Below are 27,856 nucleotides of genomic sequence, written 5' to 3' on the forward strand. Positions count from 1 at the left end.
TTATTGACCAAATTTTTTTTACTAACAAAGTACGATATGTCACAAGAAAAAACGCTCAGAATCGCTTGGATCGGTAAAAGCATTCCCAAGTTATTACTACCTAAGTTAACAGGTCAGATTTGAAAAAAATCGGCTTCGTCCTCAAGGCCAAAACAGGCTCAGTCCTTAAGGGGTTAAGAACATTGGTAAAAAAAAAACAACTTTTTTCCTCAGTCTCCATTTATAAACATGATGGTGCAATGGTTGTAGAATGAAGTTCTGTCATGTGTAAATACAAGATACCTGAAAAGAAGACTCATTAATAAAGTAACACTCACTTTGCAAAGGGAGCTGAGGTTAAAGCCAAACGTTTGTGCATTTCGGGATCCAGCATTCATGTAGTTTCCTATGAGTAACACTATCTCCAGCAGTTTAGCGAAGCTTCTGCTTTTCTTTATCTCCTCGCATGCTTCACTGACAGCCATAATATCTGGTTTGATGTTGTTTACTTGCTCTTCAAATTGAAGGCGAAATAGAATTGCGTTGAGACGTGGAATGAGCTTCTTCACGCTGCTCATCTGATTAAAGAAAGGAATATATTTTATGAAATAGCTATATAATAATTTGCTGCTTTAAACCATTCTAGAGGGACCAACAAAAAATAAAATCCTTTAGTGTTGGATGTAATTATGAAGGACAACTTTGTGCAGATCTCATCTCACTTCACATCTACAAGGTCTATTCGCCATCGCTGCAATTTGTCCGACAGGGAATTAAAAGAGCTGAAACAGAACCCCTGACAAAGAAGACTTTAAAATGAAGACTTTTGTGGATAAAGAAACCTGCCGTGAATCAAAATAAAATGTTTGAAACTTTGCAAAGGGAGAGAAACTCAGCAAACTCCCTACCTGGTCATCTTCCTCCTCCTTTTCCCTAATGAGGAGCGGGATGACATGAAGGGGCATTCCCATCTTATAAAGTGATGGCATATCAATAGGATATCACTTTATGATCGGTCGGTCTCCGATCACTGGGACCTCCACTGATCCTGGGAATGAAAGGGCTGCAGTACTGATTTTATGCTGCGTTCTCTCCACTGTTTTTCCCTCCACATCGGGTCCCCAGCAAGCGGATGTGCAGGGAACTGAAGCACGGACCCTTTCAAGTGAATGGGACCGGCTGCCGTTTTTTTGCACAGCTGGGTGGTCCAGACCACCACTGTTCAGGGAAAACTTAGAAAGGGGGGGGGGCAGTGCTAAGTCAGTGCTAGCGGGCACCTTTAACCCCTTAATGACCGGGCCATTTTGCACATTAATGACCAAGGATTATTTTTTGTTTTTTCACGGTCGCATTCCAAGAGTCGTAACTCTTTTTTTTATTCTGTCTACATAGCTGTATGACGGCTTGTTTTTTGCGGGACGAGTTGTATTTTGTAACTGTACCATTTTTAGATGCTTATAATATATTGATTAACTTTTATTAACTTTATTTTAGGAGAGAATTGAAAATAAGCAGCTATTCCAGCATTAATTTACGCTGTTTACTAAGCAGCATAAATAACATGTTAACTTTATTCTATGGGTCGGCACGATTACAGGGATACCAAATATGTAAAGGTTTTATATGTTTTTTCTACGTTTGCACAATAAAAACCCTTTTAGAAAAAAATTACTTGTTTTTGCATCGCCGCATTCCAAGAGCCGTAACGTTTTTATTTTTCCGTCGATGTGGCCGTACGTGGGCTTGATTTTTGCGGGACAATGTGTAGTTTTTATTAGTACTATTTTGGGGTACATAGGACTTATAGATTAACTTTTATTTTATTTTTTATGGGGGGAATGGGAGAAGAGAGAGAATTTTGACGTTGTTTTTTGCGTTTTCTTTGGACGCCGTTCATCCGGCGGTTTAATTAATATGTTCATTTTATTGGTCAAATTGTTACGATCGCGGGGATACCATATATGTGTATGTGTGATTTGTTTTGACCGTTTTACTAAATAAAACCACTTTTTGGGCCAAAAAAGTTTGACTGTAATTATTATTTTATTTTTTTCACAAACTTTATTTAACTGTTTTACATTTATTTTTTTTTAGTCCCACCAGGGGACTTCACTATGCGATCTGCCGATCGCATATATAATGCTTTGGTATACTTCGTATACCAAAGCATTATTGCCTGTCAGTGTAAAACTGACAGGCAACCTGTTAGGTCATGCCTCCGGCATCGCCTAACAGGCAGATGCTGAAGGCAGACCTGGGGGTCTTTGTTAGACCCCCGGCTGTCATGGAAACCCGACGGCGACCCGCGATTTGTTTGCGGGGGCGCCGATCGGGTGACAGAGGGAGCTCCCCCCTCTGTCAAACACATTAGATGCCGCTGTCACTATTGACAGCGGCATTTAATGGGTTAAACTGCCGCAATCGGCGCGCGCTTCGATTCCGGCAGTTGCAGCAGGAGCCAGGCTGTGTATAACAGCCGTGCTCCTGCCGCTGATCGCGTGGGTACAGTCTCAGTACCCGCGCCATCACAGGACGGATATATCCGTCCTCCTGCGCGAACTAGCAGCTACTGAGGACGGATATATCCGTCCTTCGGCGTTAAGGAGTTAAGATTGGCGGGGGACCCAGAGATCAGACACCTACTAATCATTAAGTGATGGCATATCCTAGGGACATGCCATCACTTTATAAGATAGGAATAACCCTTGGATGACACACAATTTAAGACACATTAATATATCTCAGGGAAATCATAAATGAAGAGTAGTAGAAGGCAACAGTTCATTACTTTGACTTCTTATTAAATAACAATAATGATGATAATAATGAATAAGTTAAGAAAAATTCAACATGATTAACATAAAATGTTGCAAAACAAATATTCTAAGCAATGACCGTATAAAAGCTGCTTTATCAGAGTAGAAGTGTTGTCTACAGTAAAGTAGAACTAGAGCATCATACCCAATTCTAATGTATATTGCACATCTCAAAATGTCTATTAAAAATTGCCCGCTTTGATCTATAATCCAATGCACTATCACGATTAATTCTATTTTGGGAGAATTGGGACTTGAAGTAAGAGACACAACCAAAAGAATTCCTTATTTTTCAGAGCACTTTGTCACCGTTCCAGGCCAATCTTTAGTTCCGTCCTGTTGTCTCAGACCTACATCATAATGACTGGTCCCTCTTTAAATATTTAACATTTTACTTTGATCCATGAACAACATATTCAGCTTCTAGAACTGATAAACTGTGTCTGAGTGCTCACAATTACAGTAAACCAGCCACAATCATCCAGTACACCGTACTCAAGCACTGGTAAAGGATCCCATGCAATGGTAATGTAGTCAAATCAGATGATGGCCAAGCAGTTAGAAAGCCTGACTGAGATATCTAAGAATAGTTTAACCCCCGGGATCATGTCTGCTTTTCCGGCCCTAACTTGAATCTCTACCTTTTCTTATGTCATTTTTAGGTCCATGTGCGTATTAGTTTCTCAATATATCCGCACACTGTAGCTGTCAGAGCTTTATTTTTCAGATCTCCAAATCCCCTGCACTTGAATGTGTCAGTGGTGCAATACATTGCACGGTTTCTACAAATGTAACTGCGTGTGCAAATACGAACAGAGAGAAGAACCATGTAAACAATGAAGAGGCTGCAGCGCTCGTACGTGCACCGCGGCCCCTTTAAAAAGTTGATTGGCCGAGATGCAGACGATCGGATCACCACCGATCTAATATTGATGGACTATCCTAAGGATAGGCTAATGAATACAGTTGCTAGTAATACAAATGCCGTTCACTTAATTGATAAATTAACTGCCTGAATAGAACGATTTAAAATTGAATTTTAATAGTAGAATATATATAAAATATGGCTCATATAGCCCAATTCCAACATATGTTCAGGCTCAGACAATGTAGTCAGGGATAGGAGAAAGTAAAACTCTCCTCTTATAGTATAAAGCCCTGATGTAACTAGCTGAGACAAATGAATGATTCCAGCCCACCGGGCTCACAGCATGTAATCAAAGTGAAGGAAGTCAGTCCTGTTGTAAGACTGCTCTTAAAGAACACTCCGATCACTGCTGCAATAATTGTAACAACCCTACGCGTTTCAGTGTCACTGATAGACGTGACACATCATCAGGGATTGTGTGAATAGGTTAGATGCCGGTTTAAGCACAATTTCGTGCTAAAATAATTTCACCCGGTTCGTGCACGACTGATACAAATGGCCGCACACGAGCCGGCGATACTGGCAGCATATGAAGGGCTAGAGCCCTCCCCCTGCACCGACGAGGCTGTCAACTCACCACCAATCACACGCAGACACGTCACAGCAGTGACGTATCGGGACCGTGGCGAGCCTCCTGACAGCCCAGCCAATCAGGCTGAGGTATGACGACAAAGCGTCTAGTAGCCATGGAGACCTATATCGGACCCCAAATAGACTGCGGGACAAGGCATAAACATGGTAAAGATGCCAAGGGAAATAATATAGCGATGATCAACAGACCATCCTATATATTGAACGAACCAATCTAATAAAAATGCAAAGACTGGCCATAAAGTACAACTAAAGCCCCTATTGGTAGTACCTATTATCCCAAGGTAAGATGTCAGTAGAAAAGTAGCATATGGGATCCTGTAGTAATGTAAATAAAGGTCACCAATAGTTAAAGATAGAAAATGTATAAAGAAACCGGGTACTAAATTAAGCCAGATAGCAAATATATTATTATCCTAAGGATAGGCCATCAATTTTAACAACCCGGATAACCCATTTCTACTCTGTCACAATGAGGAAATTTTTTTTTATATGCAGATGATATTTTATTATACATGTCCAACGGTCGAATACCCATTGAAGGTAGTCCTAAAGGTTATGGAGTGGTTTTGTAAGCTTTCAGAGTTACGTATTAATTGAACAAATCTATCTTTGTTTCTCTTGATGACGAAGTAGAACTATTCTGTTAAAATGATAATATATACAACAGAATCCTACATATACTTTGGTTTAAGGAGTTCAATGGATTTGACCAAGATCAGCTTTCTCCGTCTCTTACTATTGCTGGATGGATTTAGAAATAATGTCATGATATGGCAGTCCCTCCCTCTCAGCTTATCGGATAGAATCTCACTTCTTAAAAACACAGATCTTTCACAGATTTGGATAAAAGACTTCCAAACGGAATTTTGAGGCAGATTTTCCATCTGCAAAAAACTGTGTGTGAACCCAGCCTAAATGTGCTAATGCTGATTGGATCATTTCTAATATCCAATAGAAGTTTAGAATGTGTTGTTGCTTTGTAATAGGTTAATGTTTGAATCCTGCTATATTAATGAGGAATCATACGTTTGGTATAAATTTTATAGGGTGTTGGCTCTTCAGAGCAGGCATTCTGACAAACTACAAACTTGTCTTTGTGTTACAATTCTTCAGCGCGCTAAACAATTTGGAATCTCTGACCAACACGGGTTTCAATAGCCGTTGCTTATCACCTAAAAGAAGGAATACTCTAACACAGTATACTGTAATTTTTAGCAGCTCCTATTAGCAACAGAAAGTTGACAGATTTGGGAACATTCATAAGGCCCCCAAGTTGCCTTGACAGTCACCGATGCATCGCGGAGGGGGGCCATAAGATGACGGAGGGAACACCTCTCTTTCTAATAGCTTAGATGTTGCGGTCGCTACTGACCTCAACATCAAAGTGGCTAAACGACCTGTATCAGAGTTATCTGCAATCCTGGCAGTTCTAGTGAGGTGTAGGCTGTATCATACAGCCTACACCCGCTGAGTATGGAGTAGGTATGGCCCATGAGCACACTCCATGCTCTCCTTATCTGGCCATGACGTGCAGTTACGTCCAATGTCAGGAATGGGTACTAGAGCCCTTATTAGATATATAGTCAAAATAGACCTCTACTTAAAATCTTTCCGCTATTGTATTCTTTATGAAACAGAGTTCAAAAATGTTCCTGTTTTTGCACTGGCATAACAGGTATGTTCATGCAGTAAGAAAGTTATGAGGATAAACAACATACTCCCCTTTACATCATTATTGAATAACTGAAACCTGGGAGAATTTAGGATGCCGGGAGGTTGTAAATATTGGACCACAAAGGGCAATTTTTTGTATTCACATATAATGTCACGACAATATTAACTCTTTTAGCATACTTCGACAAGAATTTAACCTATTAGAAAATTGAATATTTTTCTATTATCAAATAAAAAATGCATTTATGACAAAAAGAAAAGAACCAAGTATTTTCTCGGTAATTAACGAGGCCTTTATTAACTTAATTAATTTAGGCAGAGCTCAGAGTAGAACATCCGCTTTATATTATACACTATTGGATACAAAACGAGACCTCTTTTTTTCCTTCACAAAATAAGTGGGAAGCAGATATTGGTCGCACTGCTCTTGAACAATGGGAGAAGATATATAAATCCATTTTTAATATATTAATAAATAATAACAATTGAGTTACTTGATTATTGTGCATAGTGAATATTGAACTAAAAATAGGTAGAAGAATTAAATTACCAAAATTTCTTGGCCCTGAGGATGACTGACTCCACATGACATGGAGGTGTCCCAAATGAATAAAACTTGAGAGGAATAATCAGAATTGGTTCTATATTTATTGTTGAAGTACGCTAGATCCTAGAGTATGTGTACTCGGCGACCAATCTCTGCTTTTGCATGAAGGTATTTCTAAATTCATCAATATTAAAAAAAAAAATTTGTAGCGAGAAAAATTATCGCATATTTATGGATGTTGAAGGCCATGGTCTCTTTGAAATTGTGAAAAGATCAATGTCATAAGTATCTACTTAATAAAGCACATGAACTAAAAATCAGGAGGAAGTCGAATAGTTTCCGGAGATTATAAAATCCTTGGCTTGACAAGTGTGAACCAGAAATGTAAGTGCTGATAATTTTTGTTGCCTACAGGAGAGGGGTAAGGGGTAGTATGGAAAGTATAATTGTGGGTTTTTTATGCAGTTTGTGAAAGCAAAATGAGAAAGGATCATTTGTTATATAAATATATAAATATTACAATTAGCTGTTCATAGATGTAAATTATAGTGAAAAGCTACAAAAGCCCGTAGCTGGCGTGTATTTCCCTTTCCGGCGCACGGACAGCCAGAGATGTGCCTAATTTATTAAGAGGTGTGTGCCTCTTAATAAATTAGGTGCATTTTTCTCCAGCACTCTTTATTTTAAAGACTGGCGTATGAAATACCAGTCATGACAAAGTCCCCATGTCTATGGAATATGGTGAATCCCGGCTGTGTTTTAAAACAGATTGGGCAAGACTGTTTTTCCCTGTCCAACGCTATTGTTTTCCTAAGGCTATGTTCACACAGAGTTTTTTTGCAGGCGGAAATTCTGCCTCAAAATTCCGTTTGGAAGTTTGAGGCCGATTTTCCTCTCCCTGCATGCCGATTTTCGCCCGCAGCCATTGAGCGCCACGGGCATAAAACGCTGCGAAATACGCATTCTCTGCCTCCCATTGATGTCAATGGGAGGTCAGAGGCGTAAACGCCCGAAGATATGGCATGTCCGTCTCGCGGGAAAAAGACGCCTCCGCCCTCCATTGAAATCAATGGGAGGCATTTTCGGGCCGTTTTTGACGAGTTTTGCGGCGCGGTTTCCGCGTAAAAAAACTCGTAAAAAACTCAGTGTGAACATAGCCTAAAGGTGCCTCGCAGTCAATCTACTGTATTTAAAGAACATGCACATTTGACGTTCAACATGAACGTTATTGGGAGAGCTTACTGCCATGTAAGACCATCCAGTTTCCTACATCAATCAACTTTAATTTGGCTAGACAAAATAGTTTTTTGTTTGCTTCTGTATTATTTCCTTAAGGTCAATTGATGCAGACAAATGTGTATTCGTGTTTCAACAAGAATATATAAAGTGCAAGAGAACTAAAAGGTTAAATCTATGTAAAATAGGTCTGTCAGCACCAGAATGCAATGTAGATAGAAAAAGATAGAAAGAGTATTATATGTGACCCCTGGGCTGCAGGCCGGGGCACTCGTTTCAAACTTTACCATAGTGAGCAGCAAACTATAGACCATGATAACAACTATTGCAGAAACTGCAGCAAACGAAAAAAAAAAAAAAAGCAGTGTCTTCTAAACGCGAAGGCCCCATGTACACCACCGTAATGTTCATCCGTAATGACGAATTCAATTGTGGACCCATTCATTTCTATTGACAACGAACACCTTTCCGTATATTTATGAATATGTGTCTGGGCCGTAAAAATGATCCAAAAATTATAGAACACGTCCTATTCTTGTTGGCAATTGCGGCACGGACTTGTCCATAGAAGTCTATGGGTGCTTCCGCAATTGCGGACGGCAACGGATGTGTATTCATAGCCATTGGATCTGTGTTTGCGGACAGTAAAAACCATTACGGTCGTGTGCGTGAGGCCTAATATCTAGGTTAAAAATAATATCTACAATACAACGCTGGCTTGTTGCAAATTCGCAGAGGACAAAGCTTCATACCCTGGTTGTGTAAAGAATTTCCGGAGCAAAGGAAAAGAATGATTTTCTTTCAGACTCATTTATTGAAACCTACTTGGGTACATTTTCCAAGTCATAATGACATAATTTTAGAAATACAACTGAACATAAATTTTACCCACTGTGACCTTTTTTAGCTGAAAACCATTTATGGGAATTAGCACAGATAATACTGTATATCTCAACACCTTTTATCTCATAGCTATAAAAGGCTGTCTAGCTCTAGAGTGGATTTACATCTCCTTCATCCTCTGCTAGACCTATTCAGCTTGATAGAGTCACAAATGCAATTTTGTCATCCAACAATTCATTTTAAATGGAAAAATTGGATAAAACAGAACGAAGATAAATTGTAAAAAATACTTACCACAACACCAAACTGCTCCGGTTCCGACAGACTGCGATATTCACCCTTCAGTTTGGCCAATGCTATTAACTGAGTTTGTTCAGGCATGTTTTTTATCAAATTCTGCAGTAGGAAGTAAATTCATTGTTATATTAAACTAAAAGCCTCAACAACCTATATACACAACCTATAAATATATACGGTACATACCCTAAAATATCGACAAAGTTCAGCTGAATACCAGGCACTAATCGAATATGAAACCAAATACTGAAGCCATAGTCTCAAAAATAAAGATACCCATAAGATGAAAGTACAAAATTTACTTTATTAATCCATATTGGACAAAAACAGTTGACTACAACTGTATACATACAACATATACAGAAAAGACATATACAATAGTGAAAACAAAGTATGGTAGAGCAGTGGAGGACACAGCAGGTTGCAATATCTGCAGAAAGTAAAAAAAGCTACAAATGGGAAGCATAAATATGCACACAGTGAAGTATAGAGGAGTGTAATACAAATAAGCAGTGAATACTGACACTCATCAAGCCCAGTCAGTCATTTAAAGATGGCATAGTAAATACTAGTATATAATCCTCCATTGATAATGAATTAATCTATACCATACCAATAGCTATATACCGTATTTTTAAGACTATAAGACGCACCCAGGTTTTAGACAACAGAAAAAAAAACCTATTGGTTAAAAAAAAAAAAATTGTTTGGTTTCCCCACATTCTGAGAGCCATAACTTATATTTTTCCATCGTTTGAGCGGTGTGAGGGCTTATTTTTTGTGGGAGGAGCGGTTGTTTTTATTAGCACCATTTTTTTGGTACATACGATTTTTTCATCACTTTTTATTTAATTATTTTTAGCGCTATGGTGACCAAAAGACAACGATTCTGGGGCTTTAAATATTTTTTTTTTTACGTCGTTCACTATGTGAGTTAAATAATGCTATATTGTAATAGTTTTGGACTTTTACGGACACAGCGATACCAATGTGTTTTAATATTTTTACATTGTGCTTGGGGAAGAATGGGAAAAGGGTTGTTTTTTTTGTAACTTTTAAACAAACGCACACTTTTTTGTATTTTTTTTTTACACATTTTATTCGTTCCCCTAGGGGACTTGAACCAGCGATCATTAGATCGCTGGTACAATACACGGATGAGTTACGCTGTTTCCGTAACTCGACCAGTTTAACCAGGAAGTGGCCGGGAGACAGCGGAGCCGGGTAAGATAGAACGGGGTTTAGGGGGCCCCGTTCTAAAGATAAATGCGGGTCCCACCTCATGGACCCGCACCTATCTGACATTTGTGACATATCCTTCATGGGAACACCCCTATAAATGCCACGGTCACTATTGACCGCGGCATTTAACTAGTTAAAACGCCAGGTCGTTAGAGCAGCGTATCAGCTGTAAAACACATCTGACATCTGCAGTGTACGGTGCAGGCTCAGTGCTTGAGCCCGCTCCGCTCCAAACATCTTCCCTTCCCCACTCTGTGATGTGCCGGCACATCACGGGTCAGGAAGGGGTTAAGTAAGAAGCGGTCAGGGGTCCCTTGACTGCAACCTGTAAGACACAAGGACTTTTTAGCAAGATTTATTTATTATGAAGGATTGTGAAACGTGCGTTGGAGGGTGCGGTGAGAGGACACGCCAGGAGGCTTGTCTGCAGTGTGACCAGTTCAGTTCTGCAGTATTTGTATCCTAGACTGATGTATATTTAAAATGTTTTGGACTAATGCCATCTCCCTCTTTATGGGATTATAAACATATGGGATATTCGACAATGCTTTGGCTTGGTTTTACCTTTTATGTAGTTTAGGATTTATTTAGCTATTGGTATGGTATAGATTAATTCATTATCAATGGAGGATTATATACTAGTATTTACCATGCCATGACTGACTGGGCTTGATGAGTGTCAGTATTCACTGCTTATTTGTATTACACTCCTCTATACTACACTGTCTGTATGCATATTTATTAAAATTTAAGAAAGCGGACGGTTTTGACCTTTAGTACTTCTCGATTTTTGTCGTTTATCCATCTCTGCTTTTCGAAAGCCATAACTTTTGTATTTTTTCGGTCGAAGTAGCAGTATAATGAATTATTTTTTGCTGAATGAGTTGAATTTTTAAATGGCATCATTTTGGGGTACATATATTAAAAAAATTCCATCATTTTTGGGGTTTTGTTTTTACAGTGTTCATTGAGCGGTATAAATTACACGTTAACTTTATTATTTCGGTCAGTACGACTAGGTCGATACCAAATTTAGATATATATTTTTTTTCTTACAACTTTTGCTTAATAGGAACCCTTTTCTTAAAAATATATCATGTTTTGTGTCTTTTTTTCTTAGAGCCATGACTTTTTTATTTTTCCATCATCAAAACTGTGTGAGGGCTTGTTTGTTGTGGGATAGATCAGTTGATGTTTTCATGGTACCATTTTGGGATGCGTATAACTTTTTGATTGCTTTTCATTCCTTTTCTTGGGAGACCAGATAAACAAAAAGAGCAATTCGGACATTTGTTTTTGTATTTGTTTATGGCATTCACCGTGCAGGTTAAAGAACGTGATCAGGTTGGTACAGATGCGGCAATACAAATTAAAGAGAAACTTTCACCAGCCCAAACATGTGCAGCTGAGTGCACCATGTAATGGCCACTGCTGCACAAACCTTGTGTCACTGTAAACTAAGTTTCTAGCCTCCTCCGTTATTTAGATATTGTGCCGTTATATTTGGCGCCGATATATAGATAACCCCGTGAACTGTCAATGGGACATATTGTTTATTATAAATGACAAGTTCAAACAGTCTCTCTCTAAAGATCGTCCTTGTCTGCCGAGAGCTGAAGAGAGAATAAAAGCGTGTGTGCATGCTGTCCCAACTGAGGATCCTCCAGTGGACACAGGGAGCAAGCTGCTTTTATCCTGCAGCGGAGCAGAGAGACATTGTCTCCCTGCCTCGCTGCGTACTCTTATAGGCAGGGCCACCCGACACAACATTTATGGGCCGCTCGATGGCGTCGCACTGGGGGGCCCCGGTGCTGGCGACCGCCATCAATTGTATCTGCGTCCTCAGTACGCATTTATAATTGAATACTATAGGCTGCAGGCCACGCTAGGCCTGCAGCCTATAAGGCGCTGCGAAGAATCCATGTGTAGGCCGGCGTGATGACGTCACTGCATCACGCCGGCCTACGCAAGGGTCCTGTCTCTGAGCAGCTCCATCCAGCTCTGAGACCCGCACCTATACCTAGAACCGACCGCAGAATCCAGGTAGAGACTTTCTGTGGATATGCCATACTGTATATGTCTAAGATGGGAAAACTCCTTTAAGTTATATGGTCTGCAGAGCGCTTGTGTAGGACTGGTATCTACCACTATATGGTCACTATGTGGTGGGAATAATGGTCTTTGGTTTACTACACACATTTTACTACACAATTAAGAGTGGTCACATTATTTCTATATAGCTGGTGTGCCCTAGGTACTCCAGTCTGACACCGTATAATTAAAAAATATGCTGTTTCAGAAATTTAACTTTACCTGGACCATGGAGTCCGACAGCTGCGTTTCATCAATTTCCAATATTATTTTTTTAATGTCTTCATAAGGCAGACGGTATGAACCAAGAAAGATAGCTAAAAAAAAAAAGTTATAAAATATATATTTTTGTTACAATCATCTTAAAGTACCTCCCGCACCCTGTTGTGTAAAGTATGTAAGGATCTGTTTGCATCATGTTTGGGATAGCAAATGTATACCTTTTTGGGGAGTACGGTTTATTGAATATGCAAAATAAAAAGTATACAGTTGGAATACTTTGAGTTAACATTATTTTTCATATGTATATGCCATGTATTTGGAAGAGTCAATCATTGCACTGAATAATAAACCAGTCTTTTTACAATACCTGAAGTGGTGGCTGCTGGAAGAATTACACTGATCACAACTGCATTGCGATTTCCATTCGTAACGGAAACTATGACACAGTGCCGGATATGTTGTACAACATATCCCATCGGTCTAATGGATTCCATCTTATGTGCATTGTTTTGACGGAAAGAATAGCGCTGTAAGCAACGCAATTCATTCCGTCAAATCTGAGGGAATCTGCGACATTGACTCATCTATGGTATTATGTATCAGGGATTATTGGACTTGAAAACTTCATTATTCTCATCATTGTACGAATAGCAAAGATCAAAATACAATATTTAAATGTTATATTAAAAATTGGCCACCTATTTCCCTGAAATAAACATGCAATTCTTAAATTATTTCCCGGTGATTCCATATGCATACTTACAAAGATTTTGAGCAATTTTTGGCTCCAAAACTTTAAGCTCCTTTATTCGTTTCTTCGTAAACACTGGGTCCTCAACTTGATCATCTTTTTTTACTGCACACACAAAGAAAAAATATATTAATTTGCATATTTGGGAAAAGAAAGAAAACACAAAATATCCTTTTAATATTGAAAATGAGATTTAGAGACTATGTTTGAGAATTATTGCATGCTCATTCCATTGGTTTAAGGCTAGAGCTACATGATGACGATGGTCAGTCATTAGATGTCATCCTGCTACATTTTGTGGCACAATACAAGATTTCCCTCCTCAACTTTATTTTTCTAAAAAGGAAATGCTGAAAAAAAACCTGCCAAATTGTGAAAAATGTCAATCAGCTTGTTGATATTGCTGGTCTTTTCCATTAAATGCTATACACTATTCAGCCATAACATTAAAACCACCTGCCTAATATTGTGTAGGACCCCATCAAGCGACCAGAACAGCGCTGACCCATCGAGGCATGGACTCAACAAGACCTCTGAAGGTGTCCTGTTGTATCTGGCACCAAGTCGTTAGCAACTGATCCTTTTAGTCCTGTAATTTCTAAGGTGGGGCCTCAATGCATCGGATTGACATATGGGGAATATGGAGGACAAGTCAACATCTTGAACTCTTTATCAGGCTCTTCAAACCACTCCTGAACAATTTTTACAGTGTGGCAGGGCGCATTTCCTTGTTGAAAGAGGCCACTGCCAATAGGGAATACATTGCCATCACAATTTGGCCATTGTCAATATCGCTCAGATCGTTCCATTTTCCCATTTTTCCCTCCTTTTAACACACTTCAAGAGCGGACTATTCATTTGCCGCTTAATATATCCCAAATCCTGATAGGTGTAACAAGATAATCAAGGTTATTCACTTTACCTGTCAGTAATTTTAACGTTATGGCTCAGCGGTGTACAGATTCCGTTAGTCATCCGTCTCCCATAAACTCCCAATTTAAAAAAACATGGCGTTTAACACAAACATTTTTACTGGATGGCTGTCACGGAAGTCTCTGACAGATGGCATCCGTTTGCCAACGCCCATAGACTCCCATGTTAAAAAAAACATATTTGTTAATATATAGTTTTTTACTGGATGGCACAAGATTGTATTAAATTGGTATTATGACAAATTGTATAATTTAAAGCAATTGACGAAAAGTTAAGGGTTGGACACTTGTGTAACTTGTAGGTACAGTAATCTGTTCAACTTTGTAAGCAGATATGTAGCGATGAAAAGCTCGGTGAGGTGGGTACGATCACAAATTTATTACAAATAACTGTAAAAGGCTTATCCATATAACTTCATGCTTGGTCCACACTAAGAGGCTCAATAAAAGCAGCAATAGGGTAGGCAGGTAATGTAGATAGATACGTGACTTTGAGCATTAAACAATGGCATTCATTGCTTGACGAAGGTTCCCAAGTCCAGAACACTGCAATCCGTACTTGCTCTATAGAAGAATCAGCCTACATGAAAAATCATTGGAACGTTTGACTGACCGTATAGCAATAATGGCGCCGTCATTGAACCACTTTGTGTGGACTTGTCAAAGTTATTATCAATGGAGATGGGGCTATTGTTGGGTATATTTTTAGTGAATGCCGTTTCTTCTTTCTTGTTTGGCAGTTCACATACAGTAAGTGCTTGGTTAAGAGAGTTGAATAGGAAATATGTTTTTTTATTTTGTTTTATTCTTTGCAAATGCATTTCCACAAGGCTAACCTTGTTATTATGCATTACATTAAGCACATAGCACTTTTTGCTGACAATAAATGTGAAATTCTTAGGCAGGAGCCCTCCTCTTAAATGTACATGTTCACATTGTTTCTTTATTGAAGATAAAGGGGAATATAAAGAAAGAAACAAACAAAAATTTTCCTCTTCCCTTTAATAGAGGAAACACCACAATCTGATGCCATATTCTTTTAAGCGGGCATCAGCCTGGAAATACTCATTCCCATAAATTTCCTTCTGCAATACGACTAGGAAAATGTTAAAATTTATAAAGTTGTTCTCCTCTTCCACCTCTGTAGCAATCCTTTCTGATACACGGCTATTAAAATATATTCACTAGTACAATAGAACATCTACTTTCAAATATATGTACATACAATTTATTTAAAAGGCCATTTGACACTGTGTGCACATCTACTTTAATAATTCAGGATCTGAATTGTAGAATCATGCCATTCTTTATGGGACGTGCTAAAGCTGCAAGTCAAATGAGGTAATGCTGCTAGCTATAAAGGAAAGTACACCTAAGAATTTATGTGGCCAATATCCACAATATGGACTAAGAGCAGGGTAGTTTAAGTGAGGAAAAAGCATCGTATACTGTTCGTAAGCAAAGGCCCAGCAGTAAAATTCATAATGACATACATAACTTACAGATTGCTTCATCTGAAGGGTGAGACTTTAATTCTTTGAATTGCAAGCAAGAGAAAACAGAAACAATTGTACACAGCCGTTATTTCCCAACTGTTACTAGATGTCGAGCAACACTGTTGTGACATTATTATTTTCTCTCAAATGAGTACAATAAAATGAAAGGTTTGCAGCAGTAATGTAAAATTTGTGGTAGTCACACAGTAACCATACATGTAAGCATGGAACATTTGCAAAAATAGCAATTAAAAGAAATACAAATTACAACAATTTATTAAAATCTATTATATACAGTTGAGACCGTCAAAGTTTCACCTACGACTAGTTTATTGTTGCTTTGCTGAGGTTAAATAGGTATTCAGACAACACGAACAGATGATATGTCAAACTCCAGAGCAAGTCTCATTTCTGGGAGGATGAGATCTGGACCCCATGCTAATAACTTGAACGAACTCCAATTCATTTAAATCAAAGGGGTGTAAAAGAAAACAAATTATTTGGATTACATTAACCCCTTCCCGACATTTGCCGTACATGTACGTCATGGAAAGCATTGACTTCCCGCATCTTGCCGTACATGTACGCCGAATGTTTGGGACCGGCTCAGAAGCTGAGCCGGTGCCATCATCACCGGATCTCAGCTGTATCTTACAGCTGACATCCGGCTGTAACGGCGGGGACCGAAATTAGCTTCGATCCCCGCCATTAACCCCTTAAGTGCAGCGCTCAAACGCAATCGCTGCACTTAAGGTGTTTGCAGCTCATCGGAACCCCAGTAATGAAATTGCCGGGGTTCCGGTGGCTGAAATGGCAACCGGAGGCCTAATACTGGCCTCCCGGTCTGCCTAGCACCGAAACCGGTCAAGATCCGCCCGGCGGCGGAGCCTGATCGGCTTCCGTAGCTGCCGGCAAGATGGCGCTGGGTCAGGAGCTGATCCGGCGTCATCAGCGGTGGAAGTCAGCTGTACTGTACAGCTGACATCCACCTGTAACGGCAGGAACCGGAGCTAGCTCTGATCCCTGCCATTAACCCCTTCGATGCAGCAATCGAAAGCGATTGCTGCATCGTAGCGGTTACTAGCAGATCGCCAGCCCTGACAGGCAATCAGGACTGGCGACTGCTGTTATGGCAACAGGAGACACAATGGTCTCCTGCTCTGCCATTACGGAAGCCGATTTAGGCCCCGCCGAGAGGCGAAGCCTAATCGGCTTGCTGTCAGTGAATGACTGACAGATCTAATACATTGCACTACATAGGTAGTGCAATGTATTAGAAAAAAAAAAATCTGACCGTTGGACCTTCAAGTCCCCTAGTGGGACTTGAGGAAAAAGTGTAAAAAAAGTATAAAAAAGTGTAAAAAAAAGTGCAAATAATAAAAGTTTGAAAACAATAAAAGTTTCAAGTAATCAAATAAAACACAATCCCCCTTTTACTCTTATCAAGTCCTTTATTATTGAAAAATAATAATAAACCATATGTATTTGGTATCGCCGCGACCGTAACAACCTGAGGTATCAAAATATTATATTATTTATTGCACGTGGTGAACAGCGTAAAAAAAAACGTAAAAAACGTTACCAGAGTTTGTTTTTTAGTCACTTTGCCCTACAAATGTTAGAATAAAAAGTGATCAAAAAGTCGCACGTATCCAAAAATGGTACCTATAAAAACTATAGCTCGTCCCGCAAAAAACAAGCCCTCATACACCTCCGTCGACAAAAAAATTAAAAAGTTATGGTTCTCACAACTTGGCGACAGAAAAAATACATTCTTTTTACAAAAGTAATTTTATTGTGCAAAAAGTTGTAAAACATAAAAAAGTGCTATAAATTAGGTATCGCAGGAATCGTACTGACCCGCAGAATAAAGTTAACATGTAGTTTATAATGCGTGGTGAACGCTGTATAAAAAAAAAAAGCTGTGCCAGAATTGTGTTTCTTTGTTTACCTGGCATCCCAAAAAATAGGATAAAAGGTGATCAAAAAGTTGCATGTACCCCAAAATGGTACCAATAATAACTACAGCTCGTCCCGCAACAAACCAGCCCTCATACCGCTACGTCTATGTAAAATAAAATTAGTTATGGCTCCAATAAGTCAGGAAATAAAAAAAATATGCAGTTGTGCCCGAGGGGAACATTTCTTCTGTTTGAAGAGGCGATTTATCAAGGACCTAAAATTAGGGAACCAGGAAAGGGAGGGCCCAAACATATCCGCTGGAAGCGACGGTGCCCGTATTATACCAGGACAACACTTCCTAGCAAAATTCCCCAAACTACAAAGGCGCGGAGTGTGGATCAAAAGGGGGATAATAAAGGACGCCATATATCAGTGCGACACCGGCCTGTGCAGAAAGGATTGCTTCACAGCGTAACACACATCTATGGATTATTTTATTGTTTTTTTTTACCCCATTATTATACCACCTGACTATGCCCCTTATATACTCCGCCCGGCTTACATATGCCCTACATTATAAACGGAAACACCAGTAAGACTCCAAACAAAACTACTACCAAGCAAAATCAACGCTCCAAAAGCCAAATGGCATTTCCTCCCATCTGAACCCTACAGCGTGCCCAAACAGCAGTTTCCTTCCACATATATGGCACCGTCATACCCGGGAGAACCCTTTTAGCAATTTTTGGGGTGTGTGTCTCCAGTGGCATAAGCTGGGCACAACATATTTGCCACTGAATGGCATATCTAGGGAAAAATAGAAATTTTTAATTTGCACCATCCACAGCGCATTCATTTATGGAAAAGACCTGTGGGGTGAAAATGCTCACTACACCCCTAGGTAAATGCATTGAGGGGTGTAGTTTCCAAAATTGGGTTACTTCTGGGGGATTTCCACTGTTTTGGGCCCACAGGCGCCCAGAAACCAATCCAGCAACATCTGCACTCCAAATGGCGGTCCTTCCCTTCTGAGCCCTGCCGTGTGCCCAAACAGCAGTTTATGACCACATATGGGGTATTGCCGTACTCGGTAGAAATTGCTTTACAAATGTTGGGTTCTTTTTTTTCCTTTATTTGTTGCGAAAATGAAAAAATTTGCGCTAAAGCTACGTCTTATTGAAGAAAAAGGATTGTTTTTATTTTCACTGCCCAATTCTAATAAATTCTATGAAACATCTGTGGGGTCAAAATGCTCACTACGCCCCTAGATGAATTCCTCAAGAGGTGTAGTTTCCTAAATGGTGTCACTTTTTGGGCGTTTTCATTGTTTTTTCCCCTCAGGGGCTTTGCAAATGTGACATGGCCGCCGCAAACCATTCCTGCTCAATGTGATCTCCAAAAGCCATATAGCGCTCTTTCCCTTCTAAGCCAAGCCGTGTCTCCAAACAGCCATTTATTACCACATGTGGGGCATTGTTTTACTCGGGAGAAATTGCTTAACAAATTTTGTGGTGCTTTTTCTCCTTCAGTCGTTGTGGAAATGAGTAAAAATAAGCTAAACCTACATTTTCTTTGAAAAAATTTTGATTTTTATTTTCAGGGCCTACTTCCAATAATTTCTGCAAAAAACCTGTGGGGTTAAATCGCTCACTATACCCCTAGATAATTTCATCAATGGGTGTAGTTTCCAAAATGGGGTCACTTGTGGGGGGTTTCCACTGTTTTGTCTCCTCAGGGACTTCGTAAATGTGACATGGCCTCCGCAAACCATTCCTGCTCAATGTGATCTCCAAAAGCCAAATAGCGCTCTTTCCCTTCTCAGCCCTGCCGTGTCTCCAAACAACCGTTTATTACCACATGTGGGGTATTGTTTTACTCGGGAGAAATTGCTTTACAAATTTTGTGGTGCTTTTTCTCCTTTAGTCCTTGTGGAAATGAGAAAAAAAATCGCTAAACCTACATTTTCTTTGAAGAAATGTTGATTTTAATTTTCACGGCCTACTTCCAATAATTTCTGTAAAAAACCTGTGCGGTCAAAATGCTAACTGTACCCCTAGATAATTTCCTTGAGGTGTGTAGTTTCCCAAATGGGGTCACTTTTGGGGGATTTTGACTGTTTTGGCACCGCAAGAGCCCTTCAAACCTGACATGGTGCCTAAAATTTATTCTAACAAAAATAAGGCCCCAAAATCCACTAGGTGTTCCTTTGCTTCTGAGGCCGGTGCTTCATTCCAGTAGCACGCTACGGCCACATGTGGGATACTTCCTAAAACTTCAAAAAACTGGGCAACAAATATTGAGTTGCATTTCTCTGGTAAAACCTTCTGTGTTATAAAAAAAATTGTACTAAATATGTATTTCTGCAAAAAAATATGAAATTTGTAAATTTCACCTCTACTTTGCTTTAATTCCTGTGACATGTGTAAAGGGTTAAGACATTTTCTAAATGCTGTTTTGAATACTTTGAGGGGTGAAGTTTTTAAAATGGGGTGACTTTTTGGGGGTTTCTAATATATAAGGCCCTCAAAGCCACTTCACAACTGAACTGGCCCCTGTAAAAATGGCCTTTTGAAATTTTCTTGAAAATGTGAGAAATTGCTGCTAAAGTTCTAAGCCTTGTAACGTCATAGAAAAATAAAAGGATGTTCAAAAAACGATGCCAATCTAAAGTAGACATATGGGGGATGTTAATTAGCAACAATTTTGTGTGGTATAACTGCCTGCCTTACAAGCAGATACATTTAAATTGAGAAAAATGCTAATTTTTGCAATTTTTCGCTAAATTTTGGTGTTTTTCACAATTAAATACTGAACATATCGAGCAAATTTTGCCAGTAACTTAAAGTCCAATGTGTCACGAGAAAACAATCTCAGAATCGCTTGGATAGGTGAAAGCATTCCGGAGCCGGAGTTATTACCACATAAAGTGACACATGTCAGATTTGAAAAATGAGGCTCGGTCAGGAAGGTCAAAAGTGGCTAAAGAGGGAAGGGGTTAAAGAGTAACTGTCGCTTCAGCAAACTTCTGACATGTCAGAAATTTTCATCGGTGGTGGTCTGGGTGCCGAAACTCCCACCGATCGCTAAAACGAACAGGCAGAACAGAAAACCTGAGCACTTTGCCTCTTCTGCTGCAATAGACAATCCTGGTATACCTGAGGACAGGAAGTCGACTGCGCTATTGATTCCGTCAAAACAACGGAACCCTGTCACAACGGCGACAAACGGAAACCTTAAGCAACGTTTCCGTCACCATGGAGATCAATGATGAGGGAAACGGAAGCAAAGGTTTCAGTTTGCCTTTCCGTTGAGGGGAAACTTCAGACGGAAACCTCAGACGGAATCCATCAACGGAAAGCCAACGCTGATGTGAACACAGCCTAAAGCTACATTTTAGAACATATCGTTTAAAGTGGGTCTCTAATTATAAATAACTTTCTATAAACCTATAGTACAAGATAAGAAACTTTGTAATATATCTTATTATGGAAAAATACCACTTTCTGAACTTCTCAGACTCCTCTCCTCTGCCTCATGCACAGATCACTAACTCTGAATTCAATGGTAAAGTCCGCACACAGGAGACAGAGATGAGAGAGATTTTCAGTTCCACTCAAAGATCAGATTACAGCGGTTGTTGATAGATGTCTATGGAGAGGGGAGGAAGCAGCTGCAGAGAGACAGACATAGAAACACACACAGACAAATGCTACTACGGTGTATGTGAGAGAGACATAGGGGGAGATAGAATTTTACTTTTCAGTCCACAGTATCAGCAGAAACATGGAGGACATTATACGGCAGTAATGAGAAGTGTTGCTGTGAATCCTGCACTGGGGTGAGACAATAGAACACTTACTAGAAGCATCTCTGTGTGTGTGCGCCTGCCTCTCTGCAGCTGCTCCGCTCCATCCTCTCTTCCCTATAAGCATCTATGGGCAGCAGCTATAACCTGCTCTCACAGTAAAGCGGAAAATCTGCATCCTCTGTGCATCCTGTGAACGGATTTTACAAGTAAATGAAGAGTGAGCAAACAGTGCAGGAGGCAAGGAAGAGGAGAGAAGTCTGATAAAGAAGCATTTTCTGTAATAAGATGAAAAAGTTTCTTATCTTTGCTTGTACTATTGAATCAGGAAAAGTTATTTATAATTGGAGGTATACTTTAAATAGCAGTTCCCGAATATAATTAACACAATCACTTTTAGTAGCTAGCAGGGTGATTTGAAAGTATAAGATGCAGAATACAGACTGTTGCAAAACCAATGTAATCTGCTAACTACACTAAAGCCTCAGGGAATTTAGAAAAATACACTGCCAACCCTGCAGTTTGTAACATTTCTGATCTGCTAGATATGCCCCTGTCAGCTGTAAGTGCTGTTATTGTGAGTATTATTAGGAGTAACAACTCAGCCACAAAGCGCTAAACCCCAATAACTGACAGAGCGAGGCAGCCCTGTGCTGTAGCATATGGTGCATACAAATCCCCTATCCTCTGTTGCGTCACTTACTACAGAATTCAAAACCTGCCTCTAGAAGTGACATCAGCAGAAAAACTGTGCAACATGTGCTTCTGAAAATGGGCTTCTGTGATCACCTTGCACAATGCCGATCATCGGTTGGAATGGTGTAAAGCATGCCGCTATTGGTGTGGTGGAAAAGTGGTTTCTGGAGTGAGGAATCATGTTTCACTATGATGGACGAATATTAGTTTGGGGGATGCCAGGAGAACGCTGCCTACTGTAAAATTTGGAGGAGGAGGGATAATGGTCTGTGGCAAATTTTTAGGGTTTGGGCCAGGCCCCTTATTTTCATTGTAGGGTAATGTTAATGCTACAACATACATAGACATGACACAATTGAATGCTTCCAACTTTGTGGCAACAGTTTGGGGAGGGCGCTTTTCTGTTCCAGCATGACTGTGCCCCAGTGCACAAAGCAAGATCCATAAAGACATGGCTGGACAAATTATGTGTGGAGAAATTCAACTCGACTACACAGAGTCCCGACCTCAACCCTATCAAACACCAATGGGATGTATTGGAACGCTCATTGTGAGGCCAGACTGTCTTATCCAACATCAGTGCCTAACCCCACAATTGCTCTTTTTACTGAATGGGCACAAATTCCCATGGACACACTCCAAAATCTTGTGGAAAGCCTTGCCAGAGGTGTGGAGACCAATATAGCCGCAAAAGGGTGCTCAACTTCATAAAAACACCATAGTTTTAGAATGGGCTGCCCAACAAGCTCATGCAAGTGTCATGATCACGTATCCACATACTGTTGGCCATAAAGTGTAGCTGCATTTTCGCAGCAACACAATAATTCATGATGTACCGTATAATGCTAGGCATTCCTGGAAGATGGTATTACTGGCACATTCCCACTTTAATTGAGAATAAATCAAAACGAAAGACTTTTTCCCTTACATACACTGTAACTGCAGGAAATATGAACAATAATTTCTGTTTAAGACTGGGGCTCTACTGTGACTAAAAAAGTCACAACTCAAAAATTTGCACACAGGTCAAAAATTGCAAGGTCATATGTGATATTTTTTTTTTCCAGTAGGGTATTAAAAGCACTTCCACGTTATAAAGAAAAAAAAAATCACCTATAAATATCAGTCTCTAGTGACCCATTCCTGTTTGTAGCCATCTGTATCTTGACTTTTAACGCATTACATACACAGTGACAAAAAACTTTAACTTGACTTTTTCAATGGCTTTTGTTGTGTGACAGCACGCTGCAGCAAGTTATCAGAGTCAAGATAAAGATGGCTACATCCGTAACTAAATCACTGGAGTAGAAATAGAGTTTGATAAAATATAACTTTTACTCAATTTTTTTAAAAATGTGCAAATAAATGAATATAAAGACACTTTTAAAATAAAAAAAATATGCTCCCTATTGCAGGGGGAAATTGACATTCTGTGCGGTTATTTAATGGCAGTTTGCGCAGGTTGTAACCATGTTTTTAACAGAATACATATAAAGCTTCAAGTCATTGTAAAATATAAGGAAAAGGTTTTTCAGAAGAGTAGGTATTGTTGTATTTGGGGTGATCAGCCCCCCTACCCGTTTTGTGGTGTAGCAGAGTCCATGCTGTTCCTGTGGCTGAAACAGCCAAGTCAGGCACACATCCAAGCATTGTGGAACTGATGCAGCTAGTAATCTCTGCCAATGCAGAAGATTTACTCTTTTTATGACTCCAATGCAAACAAAGCCTCCTATTGAAGAGGTTAAATGGTCTCATCTCCCCTGAAGAATTTGGGCCACAAGGAAACGCGTCGGGAGAAGGCATAACACTGGTTGCCTGGATATATATAAAGGAATAACGAGGTTTCCCAGTCCCCAGCCACAGGAGCAGCATGGACTCTGCTACGCCACAAAACGGGTAGGGGGGCTGATCACCCCAAATACAACAATACCTACTCTTCTGAAAAACATTTTCCTTATATATTACAATGACTTGGAGCTTTATATGTATTCTGTTAAAAACATGGTTACAACCTGCGCAAACTGCCATTAAATAACCGCACAGAATGTCAATTTCCCCCTGCAATAGGGAGCATATTTTTTTTTTTTTAAAAGTGTGTCTGTATATGCATTTATTTGCACATTTTTTAAAAATTATGAGTAAAAGTTATATTTTATCAAACTATTTCTACTCCAGTGATTTGTTTACAATTCTAAATAGAGTATCAATACTTAACCCCTTAATGACCGGGCCTGAAAATACCTTAATGACCAAGCCAGATTTGTTAAATCTGGTATATCTGACTTTATCAGAGAATAACTGCGAAAGTTTTGAATATCCAACTAATTCTGACATTGTTTTTTCGTCACATGTTGTACTTTATTTTAGTGATAAAAGTAGACTGATACGATTTGCGGAAATTAATTAAAAAATAGAAAAATTGAAGAAATTTTGTAAACATTATAATTTTTCCCTATTTTTAACGGCAATATGTCACATATGTACATACATACTGTACAATTTTTTTTATTAAATATATATTTCCATCTCTTTACAAATTTACTAATAATTTTATAAATTTTGAAGTACATTTTGTTTTCCTGCACCAAGCCAGGTTTTCAGAGGCTCATAGGTGTCAGAATGGTGGAAACCCCCACAAGTGACCCCATTTTGCAAACTACACCCCTTAAGGTATTTTTTAAGGGGTGTTGTAAGTATGTTGACTCCACAGTTTTTTTGTAAGAATTCATGCAAAGCAGGCGTAAAAAAATATAATTTCACTTTTTTCATAAAAGTATCACTTTGAAGACCGATTTCTTTGTAAAGCGACCATGAGAATGAAGAAACACACCCCAAAATCTATCACCCTGTTTCTGTTTTAAAAAATGCCCACATTGTGACCCTAATGCGTTGCCTGGACACACGGCAGGGACCGAAAGGAAGGGAGCAACCGGAGGCATTCAGGTCTCATATTTTGCTTGAAAATGTTTTAGGCCCCACTGTACATTTGGAGAGGTTTTGAGCTGCCAGAACGATAGAAACTCCCCATAAACGACCCCATTTGGAAAACTAGACCCCTTAAGGTATTCATCTAGGTGTGTACTAAGTATTTTGACCCCACAGTTTTCGCAGGAATTAATGCAAAGCAGGTGGAAAGAAAATTTGATTTCACTTTTTTTCACAAATGTGTCATTTTAAAGTCAGATTTCTTGTACAGAGGACATGAGAATAAGGAAATGCACCAGAAAATGTATCACCCTGTTTCTCCTGTGTTCAAAAATATCCCCATTGTGGCCCTAAAGTGTTTCCTGGACACACGGCAGGACCCAAAAGGAAGGGAGCACCCGGAGGCTTTCAGGACACACATTTTGTTTGAAAATGTTTCAGGCCCCATTACACATTTATTTTTTCCCTCAAATAGTTCATTTTTATCACAAAGTGCATGCAACTGGTGAAGTACGCCTTAAAGGTATTACTATTGTATGCCTTAGTATAGAAATATGCCGAATACTCATCATTGGGGGACAAACAGAAGGAGAAGTGAAGTGGATTTCATGTTTTTATAACTTTTTTGTTGAAAAGGAGAGGATTCTACTTTATTAGATTGAGAAATATATATGTCCCTAACAGTTTCTACACCCTATGACTATGTCGTGCTAAGAAAGCAGCTGTCCTGCAATCATGTCAGTCCATAGACATTATGTATATCAACCCGCTCTGATATATAGTAAGTTAGAGTGGGAAAATTGCTCCATATACCCAGTCATATTTAAAACATGGTCGCGGAACCAGAGGGACACTTTAATTTTTATGAATTCTTTAGAAAGCGCTACAATTTGATGCAAAATTGCTTATGTGTGACGTGCTAGGTGGCTTTTTACAATGTGTGAGAAGGATAGAGGACTGCAATTCTTTTATCTTTATTACATAGTTCAGGTTTTGTGTATATGAAAAATTAGAAAATTGCCCAGAAACCTAAGGTAGATAAATGGTTAAAGTAGGAGATACCCACTTAACTTCGGGGATCTCATGTTCGTGGCGCCGTTAGAATGGTTTGTTGTACGGTAACTGATATGGCCGTATCTGCTCAGTTTAGTTAATAAATACGCCATATGCGGTGATGCAGGGGCACTCAGCGGAAGCACATTCTGGCCTGTTTTTCTCATGGCATTTAAATCTCTAAGATAAATGGATCTGTTCAAGTGAAAGAATTAATTTAAATCCAGAGAAACAGAACCAGTCTTATTTTGAATATGAAAAACACAAACACTACTATAAAAGAACACAGTGAAAAATGGACTGGCTACCGAAGCTAAATATTAGAGTGATCCAATCAACAGGGAGACATGAGGTCCTATAACTACTGGCAAGGATGTGTGTAAGTCCGGGCACTCCATATGCAAAGAATTGGTTCATTTCATGTCAAAATATTCTCATAACACAAGTACAGTCAAACATTATTCACTGCAAAATCTAATAGCGCTAAATCAGTCTCAATAACTTTATGTCCTCATTTTAAACAGGGAAGTGATTCATGAAATGATATGTGAGGGGAGCATACCTGCATGCATTTAACCTTCAAACAAAGACAGGACTCGCTTCCCTGTCATTTGACTTGAAAGTCTGACAGGCATATTGATAATTGGTTTAGACAACAACTAGGAGGCACATTACGTTGTTATGTGTTAAAGCGGAGATTGGAGGGCATGTCAAACGGTAATCTGACTCGTGATCAACACAGCAACACCTTTTAAAATAGATTAGTATAGTGAAAGCTTTTACTCTAGCACTAAACACCTGCATTATGCAGAGTTCATCTGGAAATGTTTAGAATTTATAAAGAGCAGATGCGAAACTATCAGGCTTCATCTAGCCTTAAATGTAATATATGTGAGGCTCTGTCACATTACATAAACTACCGCTTGCTATTCAATATCATCCAATTCAAATGCTACCTAGAGATTCAGACATGTACGCATACTGTGAGTTACAATCCATCTTAGTAAGACTGCCTATCAGCTGTTACATTACTGCGCTTCCTTGAAAGAAATTAAATGTCATGGTTAAATAGGACACCAATATGTGAATACTAAATGTCAGTCAGGATACTCCAGGATATTTCAAAGGTGAATAAAGACACATTATGCACAGTATGTTGAGAAAACAAAATAAGCTCAAGCAGCCTTTTAGAATGTGGACGCGAAAGGTTTCACACAGATGATGTCCACTTTGCATAAAACTCTTCCATGTTACGCTATCATGGAAAATTAACAGCAAGATTGAAATAGTCTTTTCAAAACCTCACTTTACACGTGTGAAATCCTTCCAGATATTTTTCTGACTATACTGTACATCTGCTACCTACTGTCTGGACTTTATTATTGCAAACTAAGGGTATGTGCACACGGTAGCAGGCTTTTACGTCTGAAAAGACACTGTTTTCAGGAGAAAACAGCTGCCTCGTTTCAGACGTAAATGCTCCTCCTCGCATTTTGCGAGGCTTCTCTGACAGCCGTAAATTTTGAGCTGTGCTTCATTGAGTTCAATGAAGAACGGCTCAAATTACGTCTGAAAGAAGTGTCCTGCACTTCTTTTGACGAGGCTGTATTTTTACGCGTCGTCGTTTGACAGCTGTCAAACGACGACAGGTAAATGACAGGCTGTTTGCACAGTACGTCGGCAAACCCATTCAAATGAATGGGCAGATGTTTGCCGACGTATTGTAGCCTTATTTTCAGACGTAAAACGAGGCATAATACGCCTCGTTTACGTCTGAAAATAGGTCGTGTGAATCCAGCCTTATAAGAGTGTACCAATATATTTTGT

The 27,856-nt window shown here is 39.3% G+C and overlaps 1 protein-coding gene across 3 annotated transcripts in view; it reads right to left on the bottom strand.

The window, feature by feature from the left end:
- The window catches only part of DIAPH3 (diaphanous related formin 3), a 613,925-nt gene that overhangs the window by 309,341 nt on the left and 276,728 nt on the right, over positions 1-27,856 (bottom strand). For all 3 annotated transcript variants that reach the window (XM_075852308.1, XM_075852309.1, XM_075852310.1), the window contains 4 exons: positions 13,233-13,325; positions 12,470-12,564; positions 8,912-9,013; positions 318-557 (listed from right to left, as the gene is read on the bottom strand). In XM_075852308.1, the coding sequence (XP_075708423.1) occupies positions 318-557; positions 8,912-9,013; positions 12,470-12,564; positions 13,233-13,325 (530 nt within the window). The remainder of the gene's footprint in view (positions 1-317; positions 558-8,911; positions 9,014-12,469; positions 12,565-13,232; positions 13,326-27,856) is intronic.

This window comes from Rhinoderma darwinii, chromosome 2 (assembly GCF_050947455.1).
Source record: "Rhinoderma darwinii isolate aRhiDar2 chromosome 2, aRhiDar2.hap1, whole genome shotgun sequence".
Classification (NCBI taxonomy): domain Eukaryota; kingdom Metazoa; phylum Chordata; class Amphibia; order Anura; family Rhinodermatidae; genus Rhinoderma; species Rhinoderma darwinii.